At 39.5% G+C, this 18445-nt stretch overlaps 1 protein-coding gene and 1 long non-coding RNA gene across 2 annotated transcripts; both read left to right on the top strand.

Moving 5' to 3' along the window:
• The first annotated feature begins 780 nt into the window (after positions 1 to 780).
• On the top strand, positions 781 to 2848 carry LOC122991929. The gene is made up of 4 exons (XR_006405938.1): positions 781 to 898; positions 2096 to 2207; positions 2371 to 2475; positions 2761 to 2848. It is a non-coding gene; the product is annotated as an uncharacterized LOC122991929 (long non-coding RNA).
• LOC122991921 lies at positions 2845 to 16574 on the top strand. The gene is made up of 11 exons (XM_044365400.1): positions 2845 to 2969; positions 3654 to 3714; positions 6732 to 6821; positions 7101 to 7226; positions 7351 to 7464; positions 8682 to 8705; positions 9060 to 9347; positions 9738 to 9760; positions 11103 to 11160; positions 12242 to 12424; positions 16179 to 16574. Exons 3-11 carry the CDS (start codon positions 6818 to 6820, stop codon positions 16409 to 16411), a joined length of 1053 nt encoding a protein of 350 aa, XP_044221335.1. The 5' UTR covers positions 2845 to 2969; positions 3654 to 3714; positions 6732 to 6817; the 3' UTR covers positions 16412 to 16574.
• Positions 16575 to 18445: the final 1871 nt, after the last annotated feature.

Raw genomic sequence — 18445 nt, 5'->3', positions numbered from 1 at the left:
GAGCATGAAGAAGAACTTTAACTTGTATGGTGTTAATTACAGTACTTGTGGACAAACGACACACAGTGTGAATACATCAGTAGTCAAGTTATCCAAACTATCAGCTACATTAACATCACTGTAATGTAAAGCAGCAGCAGATAAACTGGACGGTTAAAACAACACTAATGTCAATTTAACACACTTTAGTTCCACTGAAGAGTTTTTCTAGCTACTTGCTTTGTTGTATTTTGTCTGACATTATTATTTGATGCCGTACATCTTCATGTCAAATATGATCCTCTGAACTATGATTCATTCGTCTATTCAAGCGGCTCCAGCCTGCCTGCTGGCTTCAGCACGGAGGGTTCGTAGCAGGAGCTGCTGGTGGTTTGTTGGTCCGTGTTAACAGTAACGTCTCCGTGTCTCATTCATATTTATTGCAGTCTGTGGTCTCATACAAGGACACAGTGTTCAAACGAGCGCTCCTAGAAGCTACGGCAGAAACTGCAGTAGGAAGCAGGTCTGATTAACAGTGATGAAAGTCTACGTAAGTTACGTTATTTCTGAATTTGAGAGCCGGCTAAACGGCGTCATACACATTACGTTTTTTATATTCGGGCTACACTCAAACCGTTCGGGATTTAAGCCTCAAACTGTCGTCTCAAAGATAGCAACACACACACACACACACACACACACACACACACACACACACACACACACACACACACATACATACACATACACACACACACACACACACACACACACAGTGAAAGTGAAAGTCACACTGCTTGTCTTATCAGTCAAATGTTTTTTTGAAACTTAAAGCAGGAGGAACGTTTATACGACTCGTGTTTGTCTCCACTTTGCTGCTGCAGAAGAAGAAGACCAGCAGAGTGACAGAAAGCTGCAGGTAAAGATTTCTTCATTAACCACAGAGAGCATGTAGTGAAGGTTTTATGTTAATGAAGTCACATGACGAGCTGTTTTACAGCTTCTTTAACTTTTAGGATTTTAGTTATGAGATTATTCAAACGTTTGTTTCGTCATTAACAGGAAACTGTTTCTTTTTATTGATCATATGGACATACTGTGAATCTTTTATCACACTAAAGATAAGAGATAAAAACAAAACAGTTAAAACTACAACTGACAAGAGCAGAGTTAAACAGGACAGAGAACAGTGTCTGTTTTAGTTTGTTCAGTGTGATGATCGCAGAGGGAATAAAAGATGTTTGTAGATGTTTTTCTGGGACTTTGTAGCATCGACCTGCTGGCAGTAAAAGGAAGGACTGATGGAGGGGTGAGAGGTCCTAGAAACACACTGAGCCGTGTTGGAAGTCTCTCTGACAGAGAAGCGTTCAAACATCACTGTTGACCGGATGCTCGATGCTGTTTCTGTGTCTGACTTCCTGTCCAGCTCGATCTGCTCTGTGTTGCTTGACGCGATCTCCGTCAAAAATAGACGAGGCACCTTTCTTCAGCACAGCGGAGCGGAGAGTCGCGTCTGACAGGCGGTGGGATTTAGGCGTAACATGGGGGTGTTCCATCAACGCAGCCTGGCTAGAATATAGAATATGTCAGTGCAATAAATTCAGTTATATTTATATGTCAACATGTAGTATTCAGTATTGCATACATTTCAATTCAGTTGCTGATATAATTCAAATTATTCTGGCAAAGATTTGTTTCCATATGATTCAGTGAGCTGAATTTTAGAGGCCACATGCACGTATCAAGTGTCACCTGCAGGTGGTGCTGCAGCACTGTGATAAATACCTCAGTGGACCTGAGTCTGACTCTAATGCAAGAATGTACATAAGGCCGGAGTAAAGCTGCCCGAGCAGCAGCCCATTTGACCACTTTGGCTGAGCTGCCCCTCTGAAGGAAAAAAAATGAAAATCTCCATATCATCCAAACTCTGTAGGCCAGAGCTGTAAAAAAACAAAAACGTGACACATGTCCTTGTTTAAAAATAATTACGTTTTATGATGTGACTTAAGGTCTGGTTAGGTTTACACACAAAAACTGCTTGGTTAGGTAAAGATCATGGTTTGGGTTAAAATTTTATTTTTAAAATATTTTTGGAGAACAGGAGTGAGGAGCAGAGGAGCGAGGAGCAGAGGAGTGAGGAGCAGAGGAGTGAGGAGCAGAGGAGCAGAGGAGCTCCGACAGGAGAAAGAAATGAGTGGAGCAAAGAGGAGGAAGCTTACACACTTACGGTACGTCACACATCACTTCTGATCTAGCTAGTTGAAGTTTATTGTCCCTTGGTTCATTTTCAGTCTGTTGTCAGGTTTGTCATCATCATGTCTTGCCATCAGTGCTTTCACTCAATATTAAGGTTTTCCTTTTCCTTTGTCAATTCTCCTCATTTAAATGCAGAGATGAGCAGGACAGGGCAGATGATGAGAGAGGAGCGGAGCAGTTTGGACAGGAGAGAGAAATGAGTGGAGTAAAGAGGAGGAAGCTTACACACTTCAACAAAAGGTACGTCAGACATCACTACTGATCTAGCTTAGCTAGGCACATGTGCTGAAGCCGTTTGTATCTTTTGTAATATGTTTACTAGGTAATCCAATCATGATGTAATTTATTGATATAATAATAATATAAGTACCAAACTGAATCTGATCTAGCGAGTTGAAGTTTATTGTCCCTTGGTGCATTTTCAGTCTGTTGTCAGATTTGTCATCATCATGTCATGCCATCAGTGCTCATATTTAATATTAAAGTTTTCCTTTTCCTTTGTCAATTCCCCTCATTTAAATGCAGAGTAGAGCAGAGGCAGGGTGATGAGAGAGGAGCAGAGGAGCTCGAACAGGAGGGAGGAGAGAGGAGCAGAGGAGCAGAGGAGTTCGAACAGGAGGGAGGAGCAGAGGAAAGTGGAGCAGAGGAGCTCGAACAGGAGGGAGGAGCAGAGGAAAGTGGAGCAGAGGAGCTCGAACAGGAGGGAGGAGCAGAGGAGCTCCGACAGGAGAGAGGTATCCATTGTTCTGAAATAACAGCTTAAACAGAGTTTCCACAGTATCGTAAGATGGCTCTGCATTACCATATTCAACTCTACGAGCCAGTGCCAGTCGTTTCTGCTTACAGCCACAATGTTTTGTAAATCCACAGATACTTTCTGTGGTGACTATGATTTGGATTGTGATTGTTTGTTCGTGCTTGTTGTCGTAAACTTTTTGCATGCATTTGATTTGTTCATTCTAAATTCACGGAATTAATTGTGCTTAATAGCCCAGGATCATTGAATCTCGTCTTTCTTTTGTTGCATCAAAATTCATTAACACCCTATAAACAATCCTGCCCACCCATAGTTCCCCCAGTCACAATTCTCTGGTGCTGCTGCCGCCGCAGCTTGTTACATTTGCGTCATCAGGCAATATTGACTTTTATTATGCTATCACATGAACAAATCTTAGCTAGCTAGCTAGCTAACATACAGGCAGCAGGCTACGTGCAAGATAACTCATCAGTAGGGATGGGTATCAAGAACCGGTACTAAATTGGTACTAGTTCATGACTGGTCAGTACTGAAATATTGATAAGCTCCTGGACAAATGGTGTTGCTATCGGTCTTTATATAACGTTAATTTATTCTAACATAGCTGGCATAGGTAGTGGTAACGCCCTTTCAATGCTGATTGCTACCCGCCATAAAACAGAAAGAAGAGAGGAAGAAGAAGAAAGTGCTGCAGCAGGCTGAGGAGACAGCTGCTAACCAGGGTGAGTCTGAGACGGAGGCAGGAGCAGGAGAGCTGCATGGCGAGAAGAGAGGCCTTGCATGTGCTTGTCAGGCTCAGAGATAGCATCATCTTCTACCTTCTGCTTAGAGGTGGTGAATTTACAGCTCATAGCAACTTAATATGATACAGTCTCTTGCTTTTGTTTGATATCTAGTGTTGGCAAAAAATGTTGCTGACACTAGATATCACCAGGATAGCTCCTGCTAAGCAGTTAGCACGCATTAGCTTGGAGGGCTAACTTGGTTTGTTTATATTACGTGAACTTCGCTTTTTTCCCCATCGACCAATCCATTGGTTGAAGAGTAGGCAGAAATTCAGTTGTCCAAGATTTTCTTTGGTTGACCACAGCCCTAATAGTTATAAAAATAGGTCTTCAGTTATTAACTCAGGCCACAGTTAGCATTGATTTTAAGCACTTCTAATTTAACTGTTATGTTCGTAAATGTATTTATTTCTTTATGTATTTATTGGGACCATGTGTAGTGTTAAACATAAATGTTACCATTTGATGTACTGTACCAGAGTTAGCTAATAGCTAATTTTCATCTGCAGTCCCTTACAATTAAAACATATAAGAGAACAATAACAAACAGTACAAAGCAAAAAACACACAGGGCACATTATACAAAATACAAAGCTAAACACAAAAGCGCATCACATACACTCACAATGCCAACTAGAAATGACTAATGTAAGTTTGTCAAATTAAAAGCAAGATTATTTGTGTTCATGAGTAGACCATGAGATGAAATTTAGAGTCAGTGGTTACAGAGCTGAGTTGCTTTTGCAGATTTTTAATTTGGTTTTAAATGTATTGATGGAACTACAGTTCTTCATATCATCAGGTAGGGCGTTCCACTGAGTTGTGGCTTTCACAGAGAAAGCTGACTGTCCAAATGCAGTGTGATGAAATGGTCCAATCTTGTATAGAGGATATTCTGGAGGATCTAATAGAACTTACTCAGCGAGTGAACACAAAGTCACATAGTGGAGGAGGACAAACCTTTTAAAATTTTATAAACTAGGCACAAATTTGAGAATAATCTAAAATTCTCAGAGCTCAGTAAATTGTATTTCTCCAGAACCCTACAATGATGGAAATGCATTGGCTTTTTGTCCAGAGTTTTTAGAGTTTGTTTGTAAGGACTCAAGAGGTTTTATGGCTGTTTCTCCAGCCTGCCTCCAACATGTGATCACTAAGACATCTGGGAAAGAATCATTGCTGTATAAATATCTTGGCTGCGTCCAAAGAGAGACAGTTTCTAATATATCTATAATTTGCAAAGTTGTACTTTATGGTTTCAACCTTTTTTTAACATGTTTCTTAAAGTTCAAATGTGGATCCAGTGTCACATCAAGATATTTAAAATCAGTGACTATGTCAATCCTTTAACCTTTGATGAGAATATCAACGTTAGGAGGTTGTACCATAGTCTTAGAGAAAAACATACCTTTTGTCTTGTTTACATTTAGACTCAGACATGATTGATCAAGCCAATCTGTGATCCTGTGCAAGGTAGCAGTTTCAGTGGAATGATTTGCTCTAAAGACAAATTGCATACAATGTAGACCAAAGTTGCTTGTATTAAGATATGTTGTCAGTTGTTTAATGACAACTTTCTCAGCAACCTTTGAGAGTACTGGCAGTATACTTATTCGTAGTAGATTGTAGTTTCTAGTTTCAAGGCGGTCTCCTGATGTAAGAATAGGCATGACAACGGCACATTTCCAGTCATCACCAGGAAAGGAACTGTGTTTAAAAGACAAGTTAATTAAATGAGCAATGGGGGAGTTAAAATATGTTTGATGTTTGTCTGATTTAACAAACATGGTGTCAAATTGAAAAGCATCTCTACTTTTGGAGCTTTTTTTTAAGTTGATGATCAAAAAAAGCTGATGATTTTGTTGCATTTTATAAGTAAATTGTGGTTATCAGTGAGGAGTGCAGTGGCATACTGTTTCTTGCTTGTGGTGGGGGACAAAGGGGGTTGTATTGCCCCCAGTGGTCCCAACCTGTTGAAACAAAAAGCCATAATTATATTTCAGTATAGTCTGGTAGTATTTGCCATTGTAATCAGCTCATTATAGGATATATTTGCAGAAAGAGACATAACTTGAGCTGCAAATTTGAGACTTGCTTGACTATACTTTGACTAGTTTTTGGCTGGACCGCAGGGACCAACACTACAAACGCAAATGTCTGTCCCTGATTGACTGACTGACTGACTGACTGACTGACTGACTGACTGATGAAGTTACACGATTGGTCGGCCGAAGCTTTGGACAGCTAAGTATCCCAGAATGCGTTTTGCACCAATCAGCAGAGATAGCGGAGATTTTGAGTCAGGCTAAAAACTGTTGCTATTTTCACTGCAGGACTGTTAATATGTCACTTAATTAAGTTTTAGTATTTTCTAAAGTAACCGTTTAGATTCCCAACATGTGGTCAGTTTATGCAAATAACACCTCTCTGTGAATCTACTGCAACATTTTTGGAGATCTTTCAGCACCGCTGGCTGGGTGAAACCAGCCGACCACCTCTTTGCTCATTCACCGCTGGATCTAATGTCTTTGCAGCATTTTGATATACGATATAATTCCTTTTGGAAGATAAATGTTGGTCTCACAAATTAAATCTAACAATCATAGCTGTCACATTAGTTTGTCTGAATGTTTGAATGAAGCCTTATGGTTTTACTGGTGGTTGCTGCTTTTTGTATCCATCCCTCTAGTGTTCATATATGGTCCAGTCATATACAAGGTTTTGACTTAGTCTTGTTTACGTTCGCACATGTCTATCTTAAGGGGCAAATGTGAGTGAAGCACTTGCACTGTAGAGCCATGATTTAATGCTTTAATGAGGACTAGGAGTCCTTGTGATCTGATGTCTGCACTGGGGAATGAATCACCTATTAGTCTGTCTTGTCTGACACACATAATAATTAAATTGAATATACTGTATCTGCTTTTTTTCTCTTTTGTTAAATACAAAAACAGCTACTAACCCTGTGACGAAGACTTCACCACCAAAGAAGCGCCTCTTACCCAGAGATGAAACTCATCTAACAGTGAAGAAGAGGAAGATGGGTAAAAATGAATTTTTTCTCTTTTTTTTACACTGCAAAGGAACATTGTAATCATTCAGATTGGTTGTTGTTCTTGGGTTTTTTTTTGTCTTTTTAAGACATCTGTGGTTATAATATCCATAAAAGTTAACTGATATCACCTACAACCAAAACTGTATAAAAGTTTATGTAATGGTGTTAAAAAACTGGACTTTTCTAAGCTCATTAAATAGACATGACTTACCTGCTCTTGCACCATACAGCTGAAAGTGTCCTCAGGCTCTTTATCGCATCCTTTCAGATGCTCCCTTGTCATCCGATTGTGTTGAAGCCTCAACGTCTTCCTGTAATCCTGCAAACAGAATCAAAAACCTGAAGCAGCCCACAACCGGTCCGAGAGCTTTGCCATTTAAAATCCAAAGAGATGGTATGTTTGGATTTTTATCATATTATTCTATTATGTAAGACAATTAAGCCAGACTGTGATGCCAAAATGTACATTTTATGCCACTGGAGGGTTTAATGGGTCCTTGACTTTCTGACTTTTTCAGATGCTGCAGTGCTGACCAGCACTGCTGAAAACTCACTTCATTTGTTTGTCAGTCGAACCAAAGACCTGGAACAGCCTGAAACTAGCCAGCTGCTAGCCACAGTCCAGGCCCATGGTGAGTTGGGATTGCTGAGATGCCAGAATGGACATTGTAGTAGGTATGGTAATTGTAGTTAGGTATCCATCTTTAGGTTTTGTGAGAGCAGGGTAGTTTTTTCCTGAATCAGACCTCTTGCTTGCTGTTATATTGGTTGGGTTCTGTTTTCTGATGCTGCAAAAGTTTTGTTTACATCAGTGCTGCTTGTCAGTGCTGGAGGGACACAAACATAACATACTCAATATAGCAGTGTCATTTATTTAAATCATGACAATATGTACACATCTATGAGTCAAACTGTGTCCTAATATATAAACTGCTACAGTAGGACACATCAAGGGGGGCTAATGCAAAACCCCCGGCTAATGCAAAATGGGTAAAGAGGTGGAGCTGAGGCAGCTGAATGAAGCCTGGTTGCTGAAACAAGCCACCTAGCAGTTAGTGACCTGTCACTCAAAGTGACCACATCCTTAATTATGCATAACTTTATGGCTTAATGAAATTTAAACAAGTGAGTTATAAAACAGTTCACCCCCCGTACAGTTGTCATGAACGGATCAATTAGCTATAGAGACCAAAACCGTTTTTTGTATCAGGCTGTAAACATGTTTACTTCTGCTGTAAAGTTCGGCATTTTAACATGGGGGTCTATGGGGAACGACTCACTTTTGGAACCTGAAGGGGCCATTCGAGGAACTGCAGTTTTTGACACTTCAGCATTGGCTTCATTTTTCAGCCCTTGAGGTTGCCATCTGTCAGCATCACGTCCATGAAAATTAAACTGGCTACACTTAAGTGTTCAGTTGTCTTAGTGCAGTTTTTGCAGTGAGAGGTGAAAGTTGACGATTCAGTCGGACATTCAGTATTGAAATGATTAGAATTGTTGAACCAGCACAGTATATATAAGGAGACACATCAAACAGGTACATATGAGGGTGATAGTGGCCGAGTGTGAGAGAGTTACTATAAAAGGGCGATGCCAGTTAGAGTGGGATAAAGAGAAATATGGATGGTGTAGACAATGGTAGACAGTTTTTAAATTTCATTAATCTAGCCCTGTTTTCAACATTTTTGAAAAAGACAACATTCAGATTTAATAAAACCATTCTTCCGGGTTAATCTGGACTCAACAAATGAGTCGTATCACATTTATGGATGTATTTATATCTGATGATGGTCGTGTTCAAGGCTTTAATGAAACTATTTCTGCTTGTTGTTTTTATGTTTTTGTCCAGAATCCAACAGGAAGGGTCAACAAGGTAAGAGACTTTCAGCAGAATGAATGAATATATTTATTGAAGTGTTTAAGTGATCTCATGGGATTGTACACCTTCACCAAACATCACAGTTTCCAGCTGTTTGTTTCTCCAGATCTTCTTATGGAGGGAAACATTCTGGTAGTCGTGTGTAGATTCACATGTTACAGACTGAAGCACATTCATGTATTTATTCACACACTGATGTCTTCGTCAGCTGGTTTTTGTTGTTCTCACAGCTGCTCTTCTACTGAGCTGCAAACGCTGTATTTATGTCCAATTTGCCAGCTGTGAGCCACAACTCGCTGCTTTCAGGATCTCTCATTTTTTTCACTTGTTTCTTCCACACCACAACAGATAGGCTGAAGACAAGAAGATCAGCTGGAGAACAACTCCAATACACCAACAGACTGAGTTCCCAAAAACACAAACTGCAAAGATCACCAAATCACCAAAACTCACCTCAGAGTTTCTCTTCTCCTGTTTCAAAAACTGAAGATACCCCGAGAACAGCAGTGTTTCTCTGCTCTTCTTGTTCAAAAACTGAAGATACAAGTGCACAGCAGCACTTCTCTGCCCTTCATGTTGTTCCTCTTCTTCTTGTTTTTCTCTGGATTTTATTGACGGTTGGAAACCAGCCTACAGGTACATTCAAAGTTTTCTCTTCTCTCAAGCTTCACATTATCTTAAGCTTCAAATTTTACATTGTGGTGTTGTTAAGACAGACTCGTAAAAACATCAACCTGTCCTTTAAATACAATTTGGTGGACTTGAACTTTACTTAAACTTCTGTTTTGCTCCTTGATACTTCTGATACATTACATTTATTTGACAGCTGTACTTACTTCTGAGATCAATTTTACATGAAATAACATAAACTTATAAATCATGCAACATTTTTAAGATTAAACCAGAGGTTCCCAAATTGTATAATAAATCGTTGTGTAGTAATGGAGTATTTTTAAATTGCTGTATTGGTACTGAATACTTCTTCCACCACTGTCAACATCTCATCTCACCTGTTTCCGTCCACAGGTGATGCTGGAGACGGATCACAGGTGAGTGAACTCGCTTTAATGCTTCACTCTCCTCACTCCTGAACACTGAAACTGTACTGGGAGCTGTGGGAGCTGTGGTCCTGTCCACTCTGCTGAGAACAAAAACTAACTATATGAACCATTTTGATGCTTTTATTTTTGTGGATTTTAACTCACTGCTGACTTACTTTCAACCACAGCTTATCATTTTTGTAGGTTTGTCGGTAATATTAAAAGAGTCAGCAACAGTCCACTGCTGCCTCAGTGTTTAAGCAAAGTTAAAAATACTTCCACAGAAAGGCAGAATAGGCAGATGGAGCTGAAGGACTGAACCAAAGGGAGACAGACCTCCTGAATCATCATCCACATTAATTAAAGTCCTCAGAGTCTGTGTGATTAACTCAGACCTACAGGACGTTATTACAGAAGGACTGAATGAAGAAAAGCCTCTAAAATTCATCTTACTGCTGTACTGTCCAGTTAATCTCACTCTGTAACCTTCTAACTTGTAGAGAGAAAGTGAAGATGAGTTTTTGTTGACACTTTGTGTGTTGACTCAGTTCTGTGGTCAGTTCTGAGACTGTTTATTGTTGTAGTTGTGGACAGTAAAATGAAAAGGTGTGAACTCTGAAGTGACTTTGGTTCTGTTCAATCACAAACAAGAATTGTCCTTAGCTTTCCCATTTCATCAGATGCTTTTGTATTTTGCACCTCAGGGCCACCGTACTAGTTTTCTTTGTTGACTAAACAGCAGCTCAAGCTCAAGCTCAAGTTCAATGTTTTACAATTCACCATATATTAAAAGTTATTCACATTTGTATGTACATTTTTCTTAAATTACAAAGTAAATTATACCATGGTCTCTCTGATTGGCTACTGGATGTCCGTTAATTCCTGATAATGGACACCTACTGAGTATTTCCAGTGAAACTGGTCTGTTACCGTTTTAAATTAATGTCCTGAGTAAAATGAGTAATCATAACAACAGGGACGCAGTAAAAGCCTCCATTTACAATTTATTGCAACACAAGCTAAAATCTAATCACAACAATGTGTGACTTTAACATTTCTTTTAACCTATTTGGAGAATATGACAAATTAACTTTAGTCTTGCTCTCGTTTAGCTGCAGGAAGTTTTGTGCCATCCAACTCTTGATGTCCTCAAGACATTTATGTTAACAATCAATATGTTGATTCAACAGTGATCAAATTAGTTCTGTTCTCCCTCAGTTCCTCTGTCATCTATATGCTTCCATCAGTAAGAGCCATATAGACTTTTATGATCCATGAAAATAATGCTTACAATACGTGTGTGTGTGTGTGTGTGTGCGTGCATTTCCTCACTTCTGGTTTTGTGTTTCAGAACCTGATGGAGAACTTACAGGAACTAAAAGATTTAATACCACAAGAAAGTTTCATACGTATGTACAATTATTTATAATTATTGTTATATTAATGTTTGTAGTTTCAGCCGGCAGCTTCTCATGTTTAGCCACATGGTACAGGAATAAGAAGAAGCCCTGCAAGTGTTTGGGGGAGCCTATAGGTCTATTTGGGTCACTGGAAGAGTTATTTTTTTTCTGTTGTGCGTGTGAGTCCGTCTGGCAAAAATAGACCCAGCAAGTAGAGATAGCGGAACGAATCAACATGTGTAGAATATTGTAAGAACGCAGGTGATATTGATTTAGATTTCTACACATGTATGTACAAAGATAAGGAACAACTAGCCCAAGGACAGAGTTGCATATAAGAGTCAAACAATGATAAAGTCTGTGGACATACAGGGATGGACACTCAGCAGCAGCATACAGAGTACAGTAGTGTACAAGATACAGCCAGTAATGAAACATGTTCACAGTGGTGAACAGTATCCAACTTCTTTAGGCTCTGGTCCGCTGCATTCATAAAGAGCACAGAGGTGCTGATATCAAGTGTTTCCTTGCCTGGAGGGAGAAACAGGATTTATTCCTAAAGAAGAAACTTAACTTCAGTTTCAGCTTAGAAACAGGTTTTAATGTGTCTCATGCAGTGGAATCTGTTTTTTTAAGGATTCACTGTAATGATTAGACAGGCTGTTTTCAGTAATCGGAAATGTTTATCACTGCAGCAAATATGGTGGGACATTGCATTTCTGCAGCAAAACTGAAAACTGTCATTGTAAACTTGACAAGACAGAGGAAAGTCTCCAGAGGAAACATAGTTTAGACCTCCAGCTTGAAATAAAAATGTCCTGACTGCTCAGGATTCATTCAGAGAAATGCTGCTTTATTACAAACACTTTCACTGGATGAACCTGGAATCTGTGTGTAACAGCTGACCTATTGGATGTGCAGAAAGACCATCAGGAGATTTAAAGAATCAATGAAGTTACTGCCGCTGTGTCTCGTACGTAGATGCAAACAGCACTTATTGTTGTTTACAGTACACATGGATTTTATTTCTTTACTAGGTTCATGTAAGTTTGGCAAATGTGTAAACTTTAACAATGTGTTCATCTTTCAGCAAAGGTGAAGGTGTACTCGGTGGTTAGTGGTAAAACTTTTGGAGCCCATCAAGTCCTACTGGACAAAGTGAAGAATGTTGAAACCACCAGAGACCTGCAGGAAAGCCATGTCGTTATCGTCTTCTGTCCAATCACGTCTCGTGTTGGATCAGATGTGGAGGCAGCCATGACAGACATTAAAGGTGACGGAAAGACTTGTTGTTTCTAACTTGTTCTGACTGAAATCTGTGCAGCTCAGACATCATGTTCAGATCAGATTCTGCAGATCAACACTCAGAACCAGAGTTCATGTTGAGTCTGAAGCTTCTTTCAGTCAGGATGAACATCACAGGGGGAGGTGGGGAATGAAATGAGTGAACCATGGATCTGGTCTGTAACAGAGATGGACATTCAGCAGTACACAGCAGCACCAACCTGTAGCTGACATTACAGCAGCACATCTGATCAGCTTTGATGGGGTCTTGCTCTCCTGATGCTTTTATTTGTTTCTGTCGTCATCTTGGTTCAAACAGGCCGATATGTTGCTGTTAGCATGTTTCCATCTGTCAGATCAGCAAAAACATTTTAACACAAAAGTCAAATTTCACTCTGAGCTGATAAAATGCAGCAGAAGTAAAAACCTTAAAATACGAGGACGTCAGTCTAGACGGGATTTAAATGACAGGAGGAGCAGCGAGTTCACTGAAGAACAGTCGCTCACAGTTTTTCCTTTAATAGTCAAAACTGCTGTAGATAATTATATCAACACAAGTCTTGTTTAATTCCTGATAAATATGACCTCTTATCATCTAATAATATTAAATGCTCCCACATGAAGAGAAGCATGCAAACCGAGGGCACCTCATTCTGAGTCCGGCTGTTTAGGTCGTACCGTAGACTGAAATGGACAGTGCCTGGAGCTGAAATGACATCTAATAAATATACCATGTGAATAACAGATAATAATATAATCAACTTCATTTAAATAAAACAAGAAGGTTGCCCTGTGAATTCAGACACAGTTTTAATTCCACTATTTAAATGAAAAAGATCTGCATCTCACAGTTGAACAGAAATGTCATGCTGGTAACTGTTAACCTTTAAATGGGCACGCACATATAAATTTGCTGAAACAAGGTGCAAAACACTTGAGAGGTCTCTTATGTATTTATTAGAAGTGTAAGCGAGGAAAAAGACATCACCTGCAATAGTCTTGCAATGTGACTGCGAGCAGCAGGATGTTAACTGCAGCTCATTTATCATTCATCACAAGTGTCTCTATGAGATTAAATTTCTGATTCTTACAAAACTTTGCACTTCTGACACATGATGGAGGTCTGTCCATCCTGACACATCCTGCATCGGCCTTTCTGACAGGATAGAGAAGTGGTCAATCCCATCATATCTCATATCATCTACAGGTCTGGAGACTTTTGGCTGTTTGATTACTCTTAGTGGTGTATAGTCTTCATTTCCTTTAGAGGGCCGTCCCCTTTTCTGCTTCTCTGGGTAGATGAGTCCTTAGGCAGCATTCAACCTAAAGTCCTTGAGACACTGGTGTTTCTGACCCAGTGCTGGTGCATCACGCTGATAGAGAAACCATGCATTATTGACAACAGTGTCAACCATCTGCTAAAATATGCCCAGGTACCACCAATGGGACTTTACAGGGCAATCATCAAATCAGCCAAATCCACTCTCCCCCCCCCCCCCCAGTCTGTCAAATTACTGTATCCTCCAGGATACAGATTCATTCAACTATAAATGAGGATAAGCTATCAATTAAAGCCCCAGTCTCTCACAACACAGATAAATAATTCAAAGTCTTTTTAGTGTTAATGTGCCATAATAGCTCTGTAAGGCCATTCTTACTAATGTGGCAAATGACATCTACTATCTGATACAATCCTGTGGATGTTGGCTGAAATACTGGAGGTTTTGATGTGCAGGCAGTCCTGCAGTGATTCCAGAGTTGGTTTCTTGCGTGTGTCTTTATTGCATTCATGGCTGAGAAAGAGGACTCACAGTTGTATATTGATCACTAGCACATATAATGCAAGTCTCTTCATTATTCTGTACTCTTCTGAGCATGGTGTCCAACATGCACAGACTGACTGCGCCCCTGACAGGGCTGTCACTTTATTCGAAATTCAAACTTTATTAAATATTTGAGCTGTAATGACCCATTCAAATTCAGAATTTACAGTCTATTAACGCAACAGACCATTTGAAGTAGTTTGCCCTGTGATCCAGCAGAGGGCGTTCTAAAAAAATCACTATCAGCTTGACCTGTTGCTCTTTGACCTTTCAGTAAAGTAAGATAATAAACAGGACTCAGCAGCTAGCTAACCACACAGGTGAGGCAGCGGAAACATTGAACAAGAGGAGATGCTCAGACACTGAGGGATGGACATCACTACCATATATGCTGTTGACAGTCACAGTAAAATGTATCTCAGAGACATTACGTTACATGTGTTGAGTTTGAAATAATTTAAACTAATTACTTGTTAGTTCGAACTTCACTTTTTGCAAAGTCACATCTCTAGCTCCTCGAGGCTGCTTGATTCAGCTTAATGACTGAAATTCAACCAACTCAGTCTGGATTGCCACTGCATCCAGAGAAGAGCATGTCCAGGACCATGGTAGAGACATGTCCACATGGTTGGACTGTGAGAGGATCAAGCACTAAAGCAATAACATCCTTTGCAACTTTGTAATCTTGAAATCTCAAGGACAAGTTGTCCATCAAAAGTTTCCATTCAGTCACAACATTGACCCGGCTGGAGTCTTCCTCATGCCATGCTTGCTTGGAACAGGCCCCTAAATCAGTGTTTTCACTCCATGCCATTTGTCTCTGCTGGATTTGGCAGGAGTGCGTTTGGTTATTAGTAATAATTGATAATTACCAGAGATAATAATGAATTATAAAATCAAGAAATTATTAATATTAATTAATAATACGGGGCACCAACTGTTGGATCTATGAGGAGCATGGCTGGTTATTAGCAATAATTAATAATTCACTAACCAAGACCACCCCAACCAGAATATAGACCGAAATGGTTTATTTGGTGAATGGTGGACGAGGTGTAGAAAAAGGGAAGGATAGAGGTTGGAGGGATGAAGGGATGGAGAGTCAAGGGTAAGGGTCAAAGGATGTGGGGGTGAGTGGTGAGGGTCGAAGAACGTAGGATGAGCAATGAGGGTTGAGGGATGATCACTTTATTCAGAACTCGACTTTCATTCAGATGTAGGGAAAATTAAATATTCGAATCATAATGATGTGTTCATATTCAAAATTTACAGTCTATAAACACAACAAACCTTTTGAAGTAGTTTGCCTTGTGATCCAGCAGAGGGCGTCCCTAAATTCACTGTCAGGAATTACTGTCACTCTCTAATAAATAAAAATGGAGAAGGACACCAGTGAGGAAAGCTGTGCTGATCAGATAATCATGACACCGAAGCATCTGAGAAGCAGTGTGTGGAAGGATTTTTTATACTGTAGACATTATCAACAAAGATCAGGCTGTTGGCCATTTGTCTCTGTCTTGGATTAACATACTGATAGATTTGGATCTACTGAGATTCAGCCAATTGGAGCAGTTGCTCATTAAAAATGCAGATTTTATGTAAATAGCTTCAGAAACAGCCTGCTGGAGGACAGAGGGGAATCGGGGCTGTAAGGAGAGATGGATTTAGAGAAATTTTAACAACTTTTGGCGAATAAAATATCACAGATATGTTTAAAATAGACTCAGTGTTTGTAAAAATGAGTCAGAAAGGGCCAGAATAGCAGATATTTAAACTGAGAGGAAATAATAAGTTAATGAAGTCATTAATGTGCCAGAATCACTAACATACACTCCTGTCATGGTTTTATTTGAAGGAGGAGAACGTTCTCCTGCAGGTTCCTCTGGACAGGAAGTCTCATGTTCTTCTCTGGTGTTTCAGGCTCCTGTGGTCAGAAACCTGTGATCCTGGTGCTGATGCATCACACCCGAGATGTCGACTATTCAACTGATGGAAAAAGATGGTCTGACGTGTATGACAACGTTGTGTTGGATGTTCACGTTCTTTTCCACGAGACGAAGAGCGGATTACTGACCTGTCCAAAGAATGATCAGGCAGTCGCTCAAATACAGAAAGAATTACAGAAACACAGTAAATGGAGGTCGTGGTCTTAACAGCTGCATTTGGAGCAACAACAAGAATGAAATAAGGAAAGCAGCAGCATCATTACATTAAAACACTCAGTAATTATAGAAGCAGAGAAATACACATTTATTAAACCCCTTCCTCTTGAGTCAAAGTATTTTTGTTTAATAAAGTTGATCCTGCTGAGCTTTATCTATCTGCTGTATAAAGTTAAGTCTGGTTTGCTCCTCTCACATAAATGCTTTTAATTTAAGTCATAAATCTTCTACAGCTGAATATTAATATGAAAAAGCAACATTAACAAGAAACACAATGATATTTGATTCTAGTCATATAATGTTATGAATTTATAAACTGTGACTGCAAATAACCATATTCCTTATGAATAATAAATTGATTAATTGTTAAGTCTATAAAATATTTAGAAATGATAGAAAACAGAGAAAAGATTGTCTTTTTTCTGCGAGTAAAGTTTATTATTATTAATTTTAATTTCAGCCCATGTCCTGTTTTCAGAAAGGAGGATTAATGAAAACTCTGAGTTTGTTAACACTGAGATGAGGGAAACTCTGGGTTTTCAGTTCCAGAGAGAGAGCTAGCTTAAACTCGGGGTCAGTTACCATGGTAACTGGACGGGCTTGTTTTTCCAGCACATCCCTCAGATGCTCAATCAGATTGAGATCTGGGGAATTTAGAGGCAACACCTTGAACTCTATGTCATGATCCTCAAACCATTCCCGACCAATTTTGCAGTGTTGCAGGGAGCATCATCCTGCTGAAAGAGGCCACTGCCATTAGGGAATACCGTTGCCATGAAGGGGTGAACTTTGTCTCTAACAATGTTTAGGTAGGTGGCACATATCAAAATAACATCCACATGAATGCCAGGACCCGAGGTTTCCCAGCAGAACATTGCTGAGAGCATCACACCGCATCCGCTGGTTTGCCTTCTTCCCATAATGCATCCTGGTGCCTTCTCTCCCCCAGGTAAATGATGCACATGCAACCAGCCGTCCACATGATGTAAAAGAAAACATGATTCATCAGACCAGGTCACCTTACATTGCTCCATGGTTCAGTTCCTGATGCTCACGTGCCCATTGTAGCTTTTGGCGGTGGACAGTGGTCAGCATGGACACAGGACCTGCCATTTTGGAGATGCTCTGACCCAGTCATCTAGCCATCACAGTTTGGCCCTGGTCAAAGTCGCTCAGATCCTTACGCTTGCCCGTTTTTCCTACTTCCAAAACATCAACTTCAAGAACTGACTGTTGCCTAATATAACCTGCTGCCTAATACATCCCACCCCTAGACAGGTGCCATTTTAACGAGATAATCAATGATATTCACTTTGCCTGTCAGTGGTTTTAATGTTTTGGCTGATTGGTTTAGATGTCTAAACATTTAAAAATCTACTGTATTTTAACCTTAATGCCTTTTCAAGTGTAAATCACCAAACATACTTTTACTGGATCAGACTGTGAGCTAACAGTCATGTCTCTATGTCTTTGATCTATATGAAAAATGAATCATCCAATATTTTTGAAGCATTAAGAACTAACATGAATTTATAGATTACAAGAAAGAAAATGTTGATTGATTTGTTTTATTAGATTTCACAAGTCAGAAGTGAGCAGGTGTGAACCTTTTAAAGTGTTTTCATGTTGACTGAATAAAAACAGCATTTCAAATGTTTGTAGTGAACAGATTTTCTTCTAATTGAAATGTATTTTGTTAAAGATGAAACATGATTGCCTTTAGAGCCAAAGAACAATTAAAAGTCAGTGTTCAGTTTCAATCGCTAATGTTGAAAAACACAAACCAAGCCAGAAATCTTGGTGTTGTCATCAGCCAACTATCATCTGTAGAGCATATCAATAATTAAAGGACTTCTGTCTCAGTAGGATTTAGAAAAACTCACCAAGACCAGGAGAGTGGATCACATCAGTCCAAGAGCAGACACTCATCACTGCATGGTCAGATTTTTGTATTTAGAGTTTTCATATATTGCATGCAATATATGAATTGTAATTTTTCCAAACACAAAGTTTTCTTGACTATTA

This window comes from Thunnus albacares, chromosome 11 (assembly GCF_914725855.1).
Source record: "Thunnus albacares chromosome 11, fThuAlb1.1, whole genome shotgun sequence".
Lineage (NCBI taxonomy): Eukaryota > Metazoa > Chordata > Actinopteri > Scombriformes > Scombridae > Thunnus > Thunnus albacares.
This window is presented reverse-complemented; position numbering and strand designations above follow the sequence as displayed.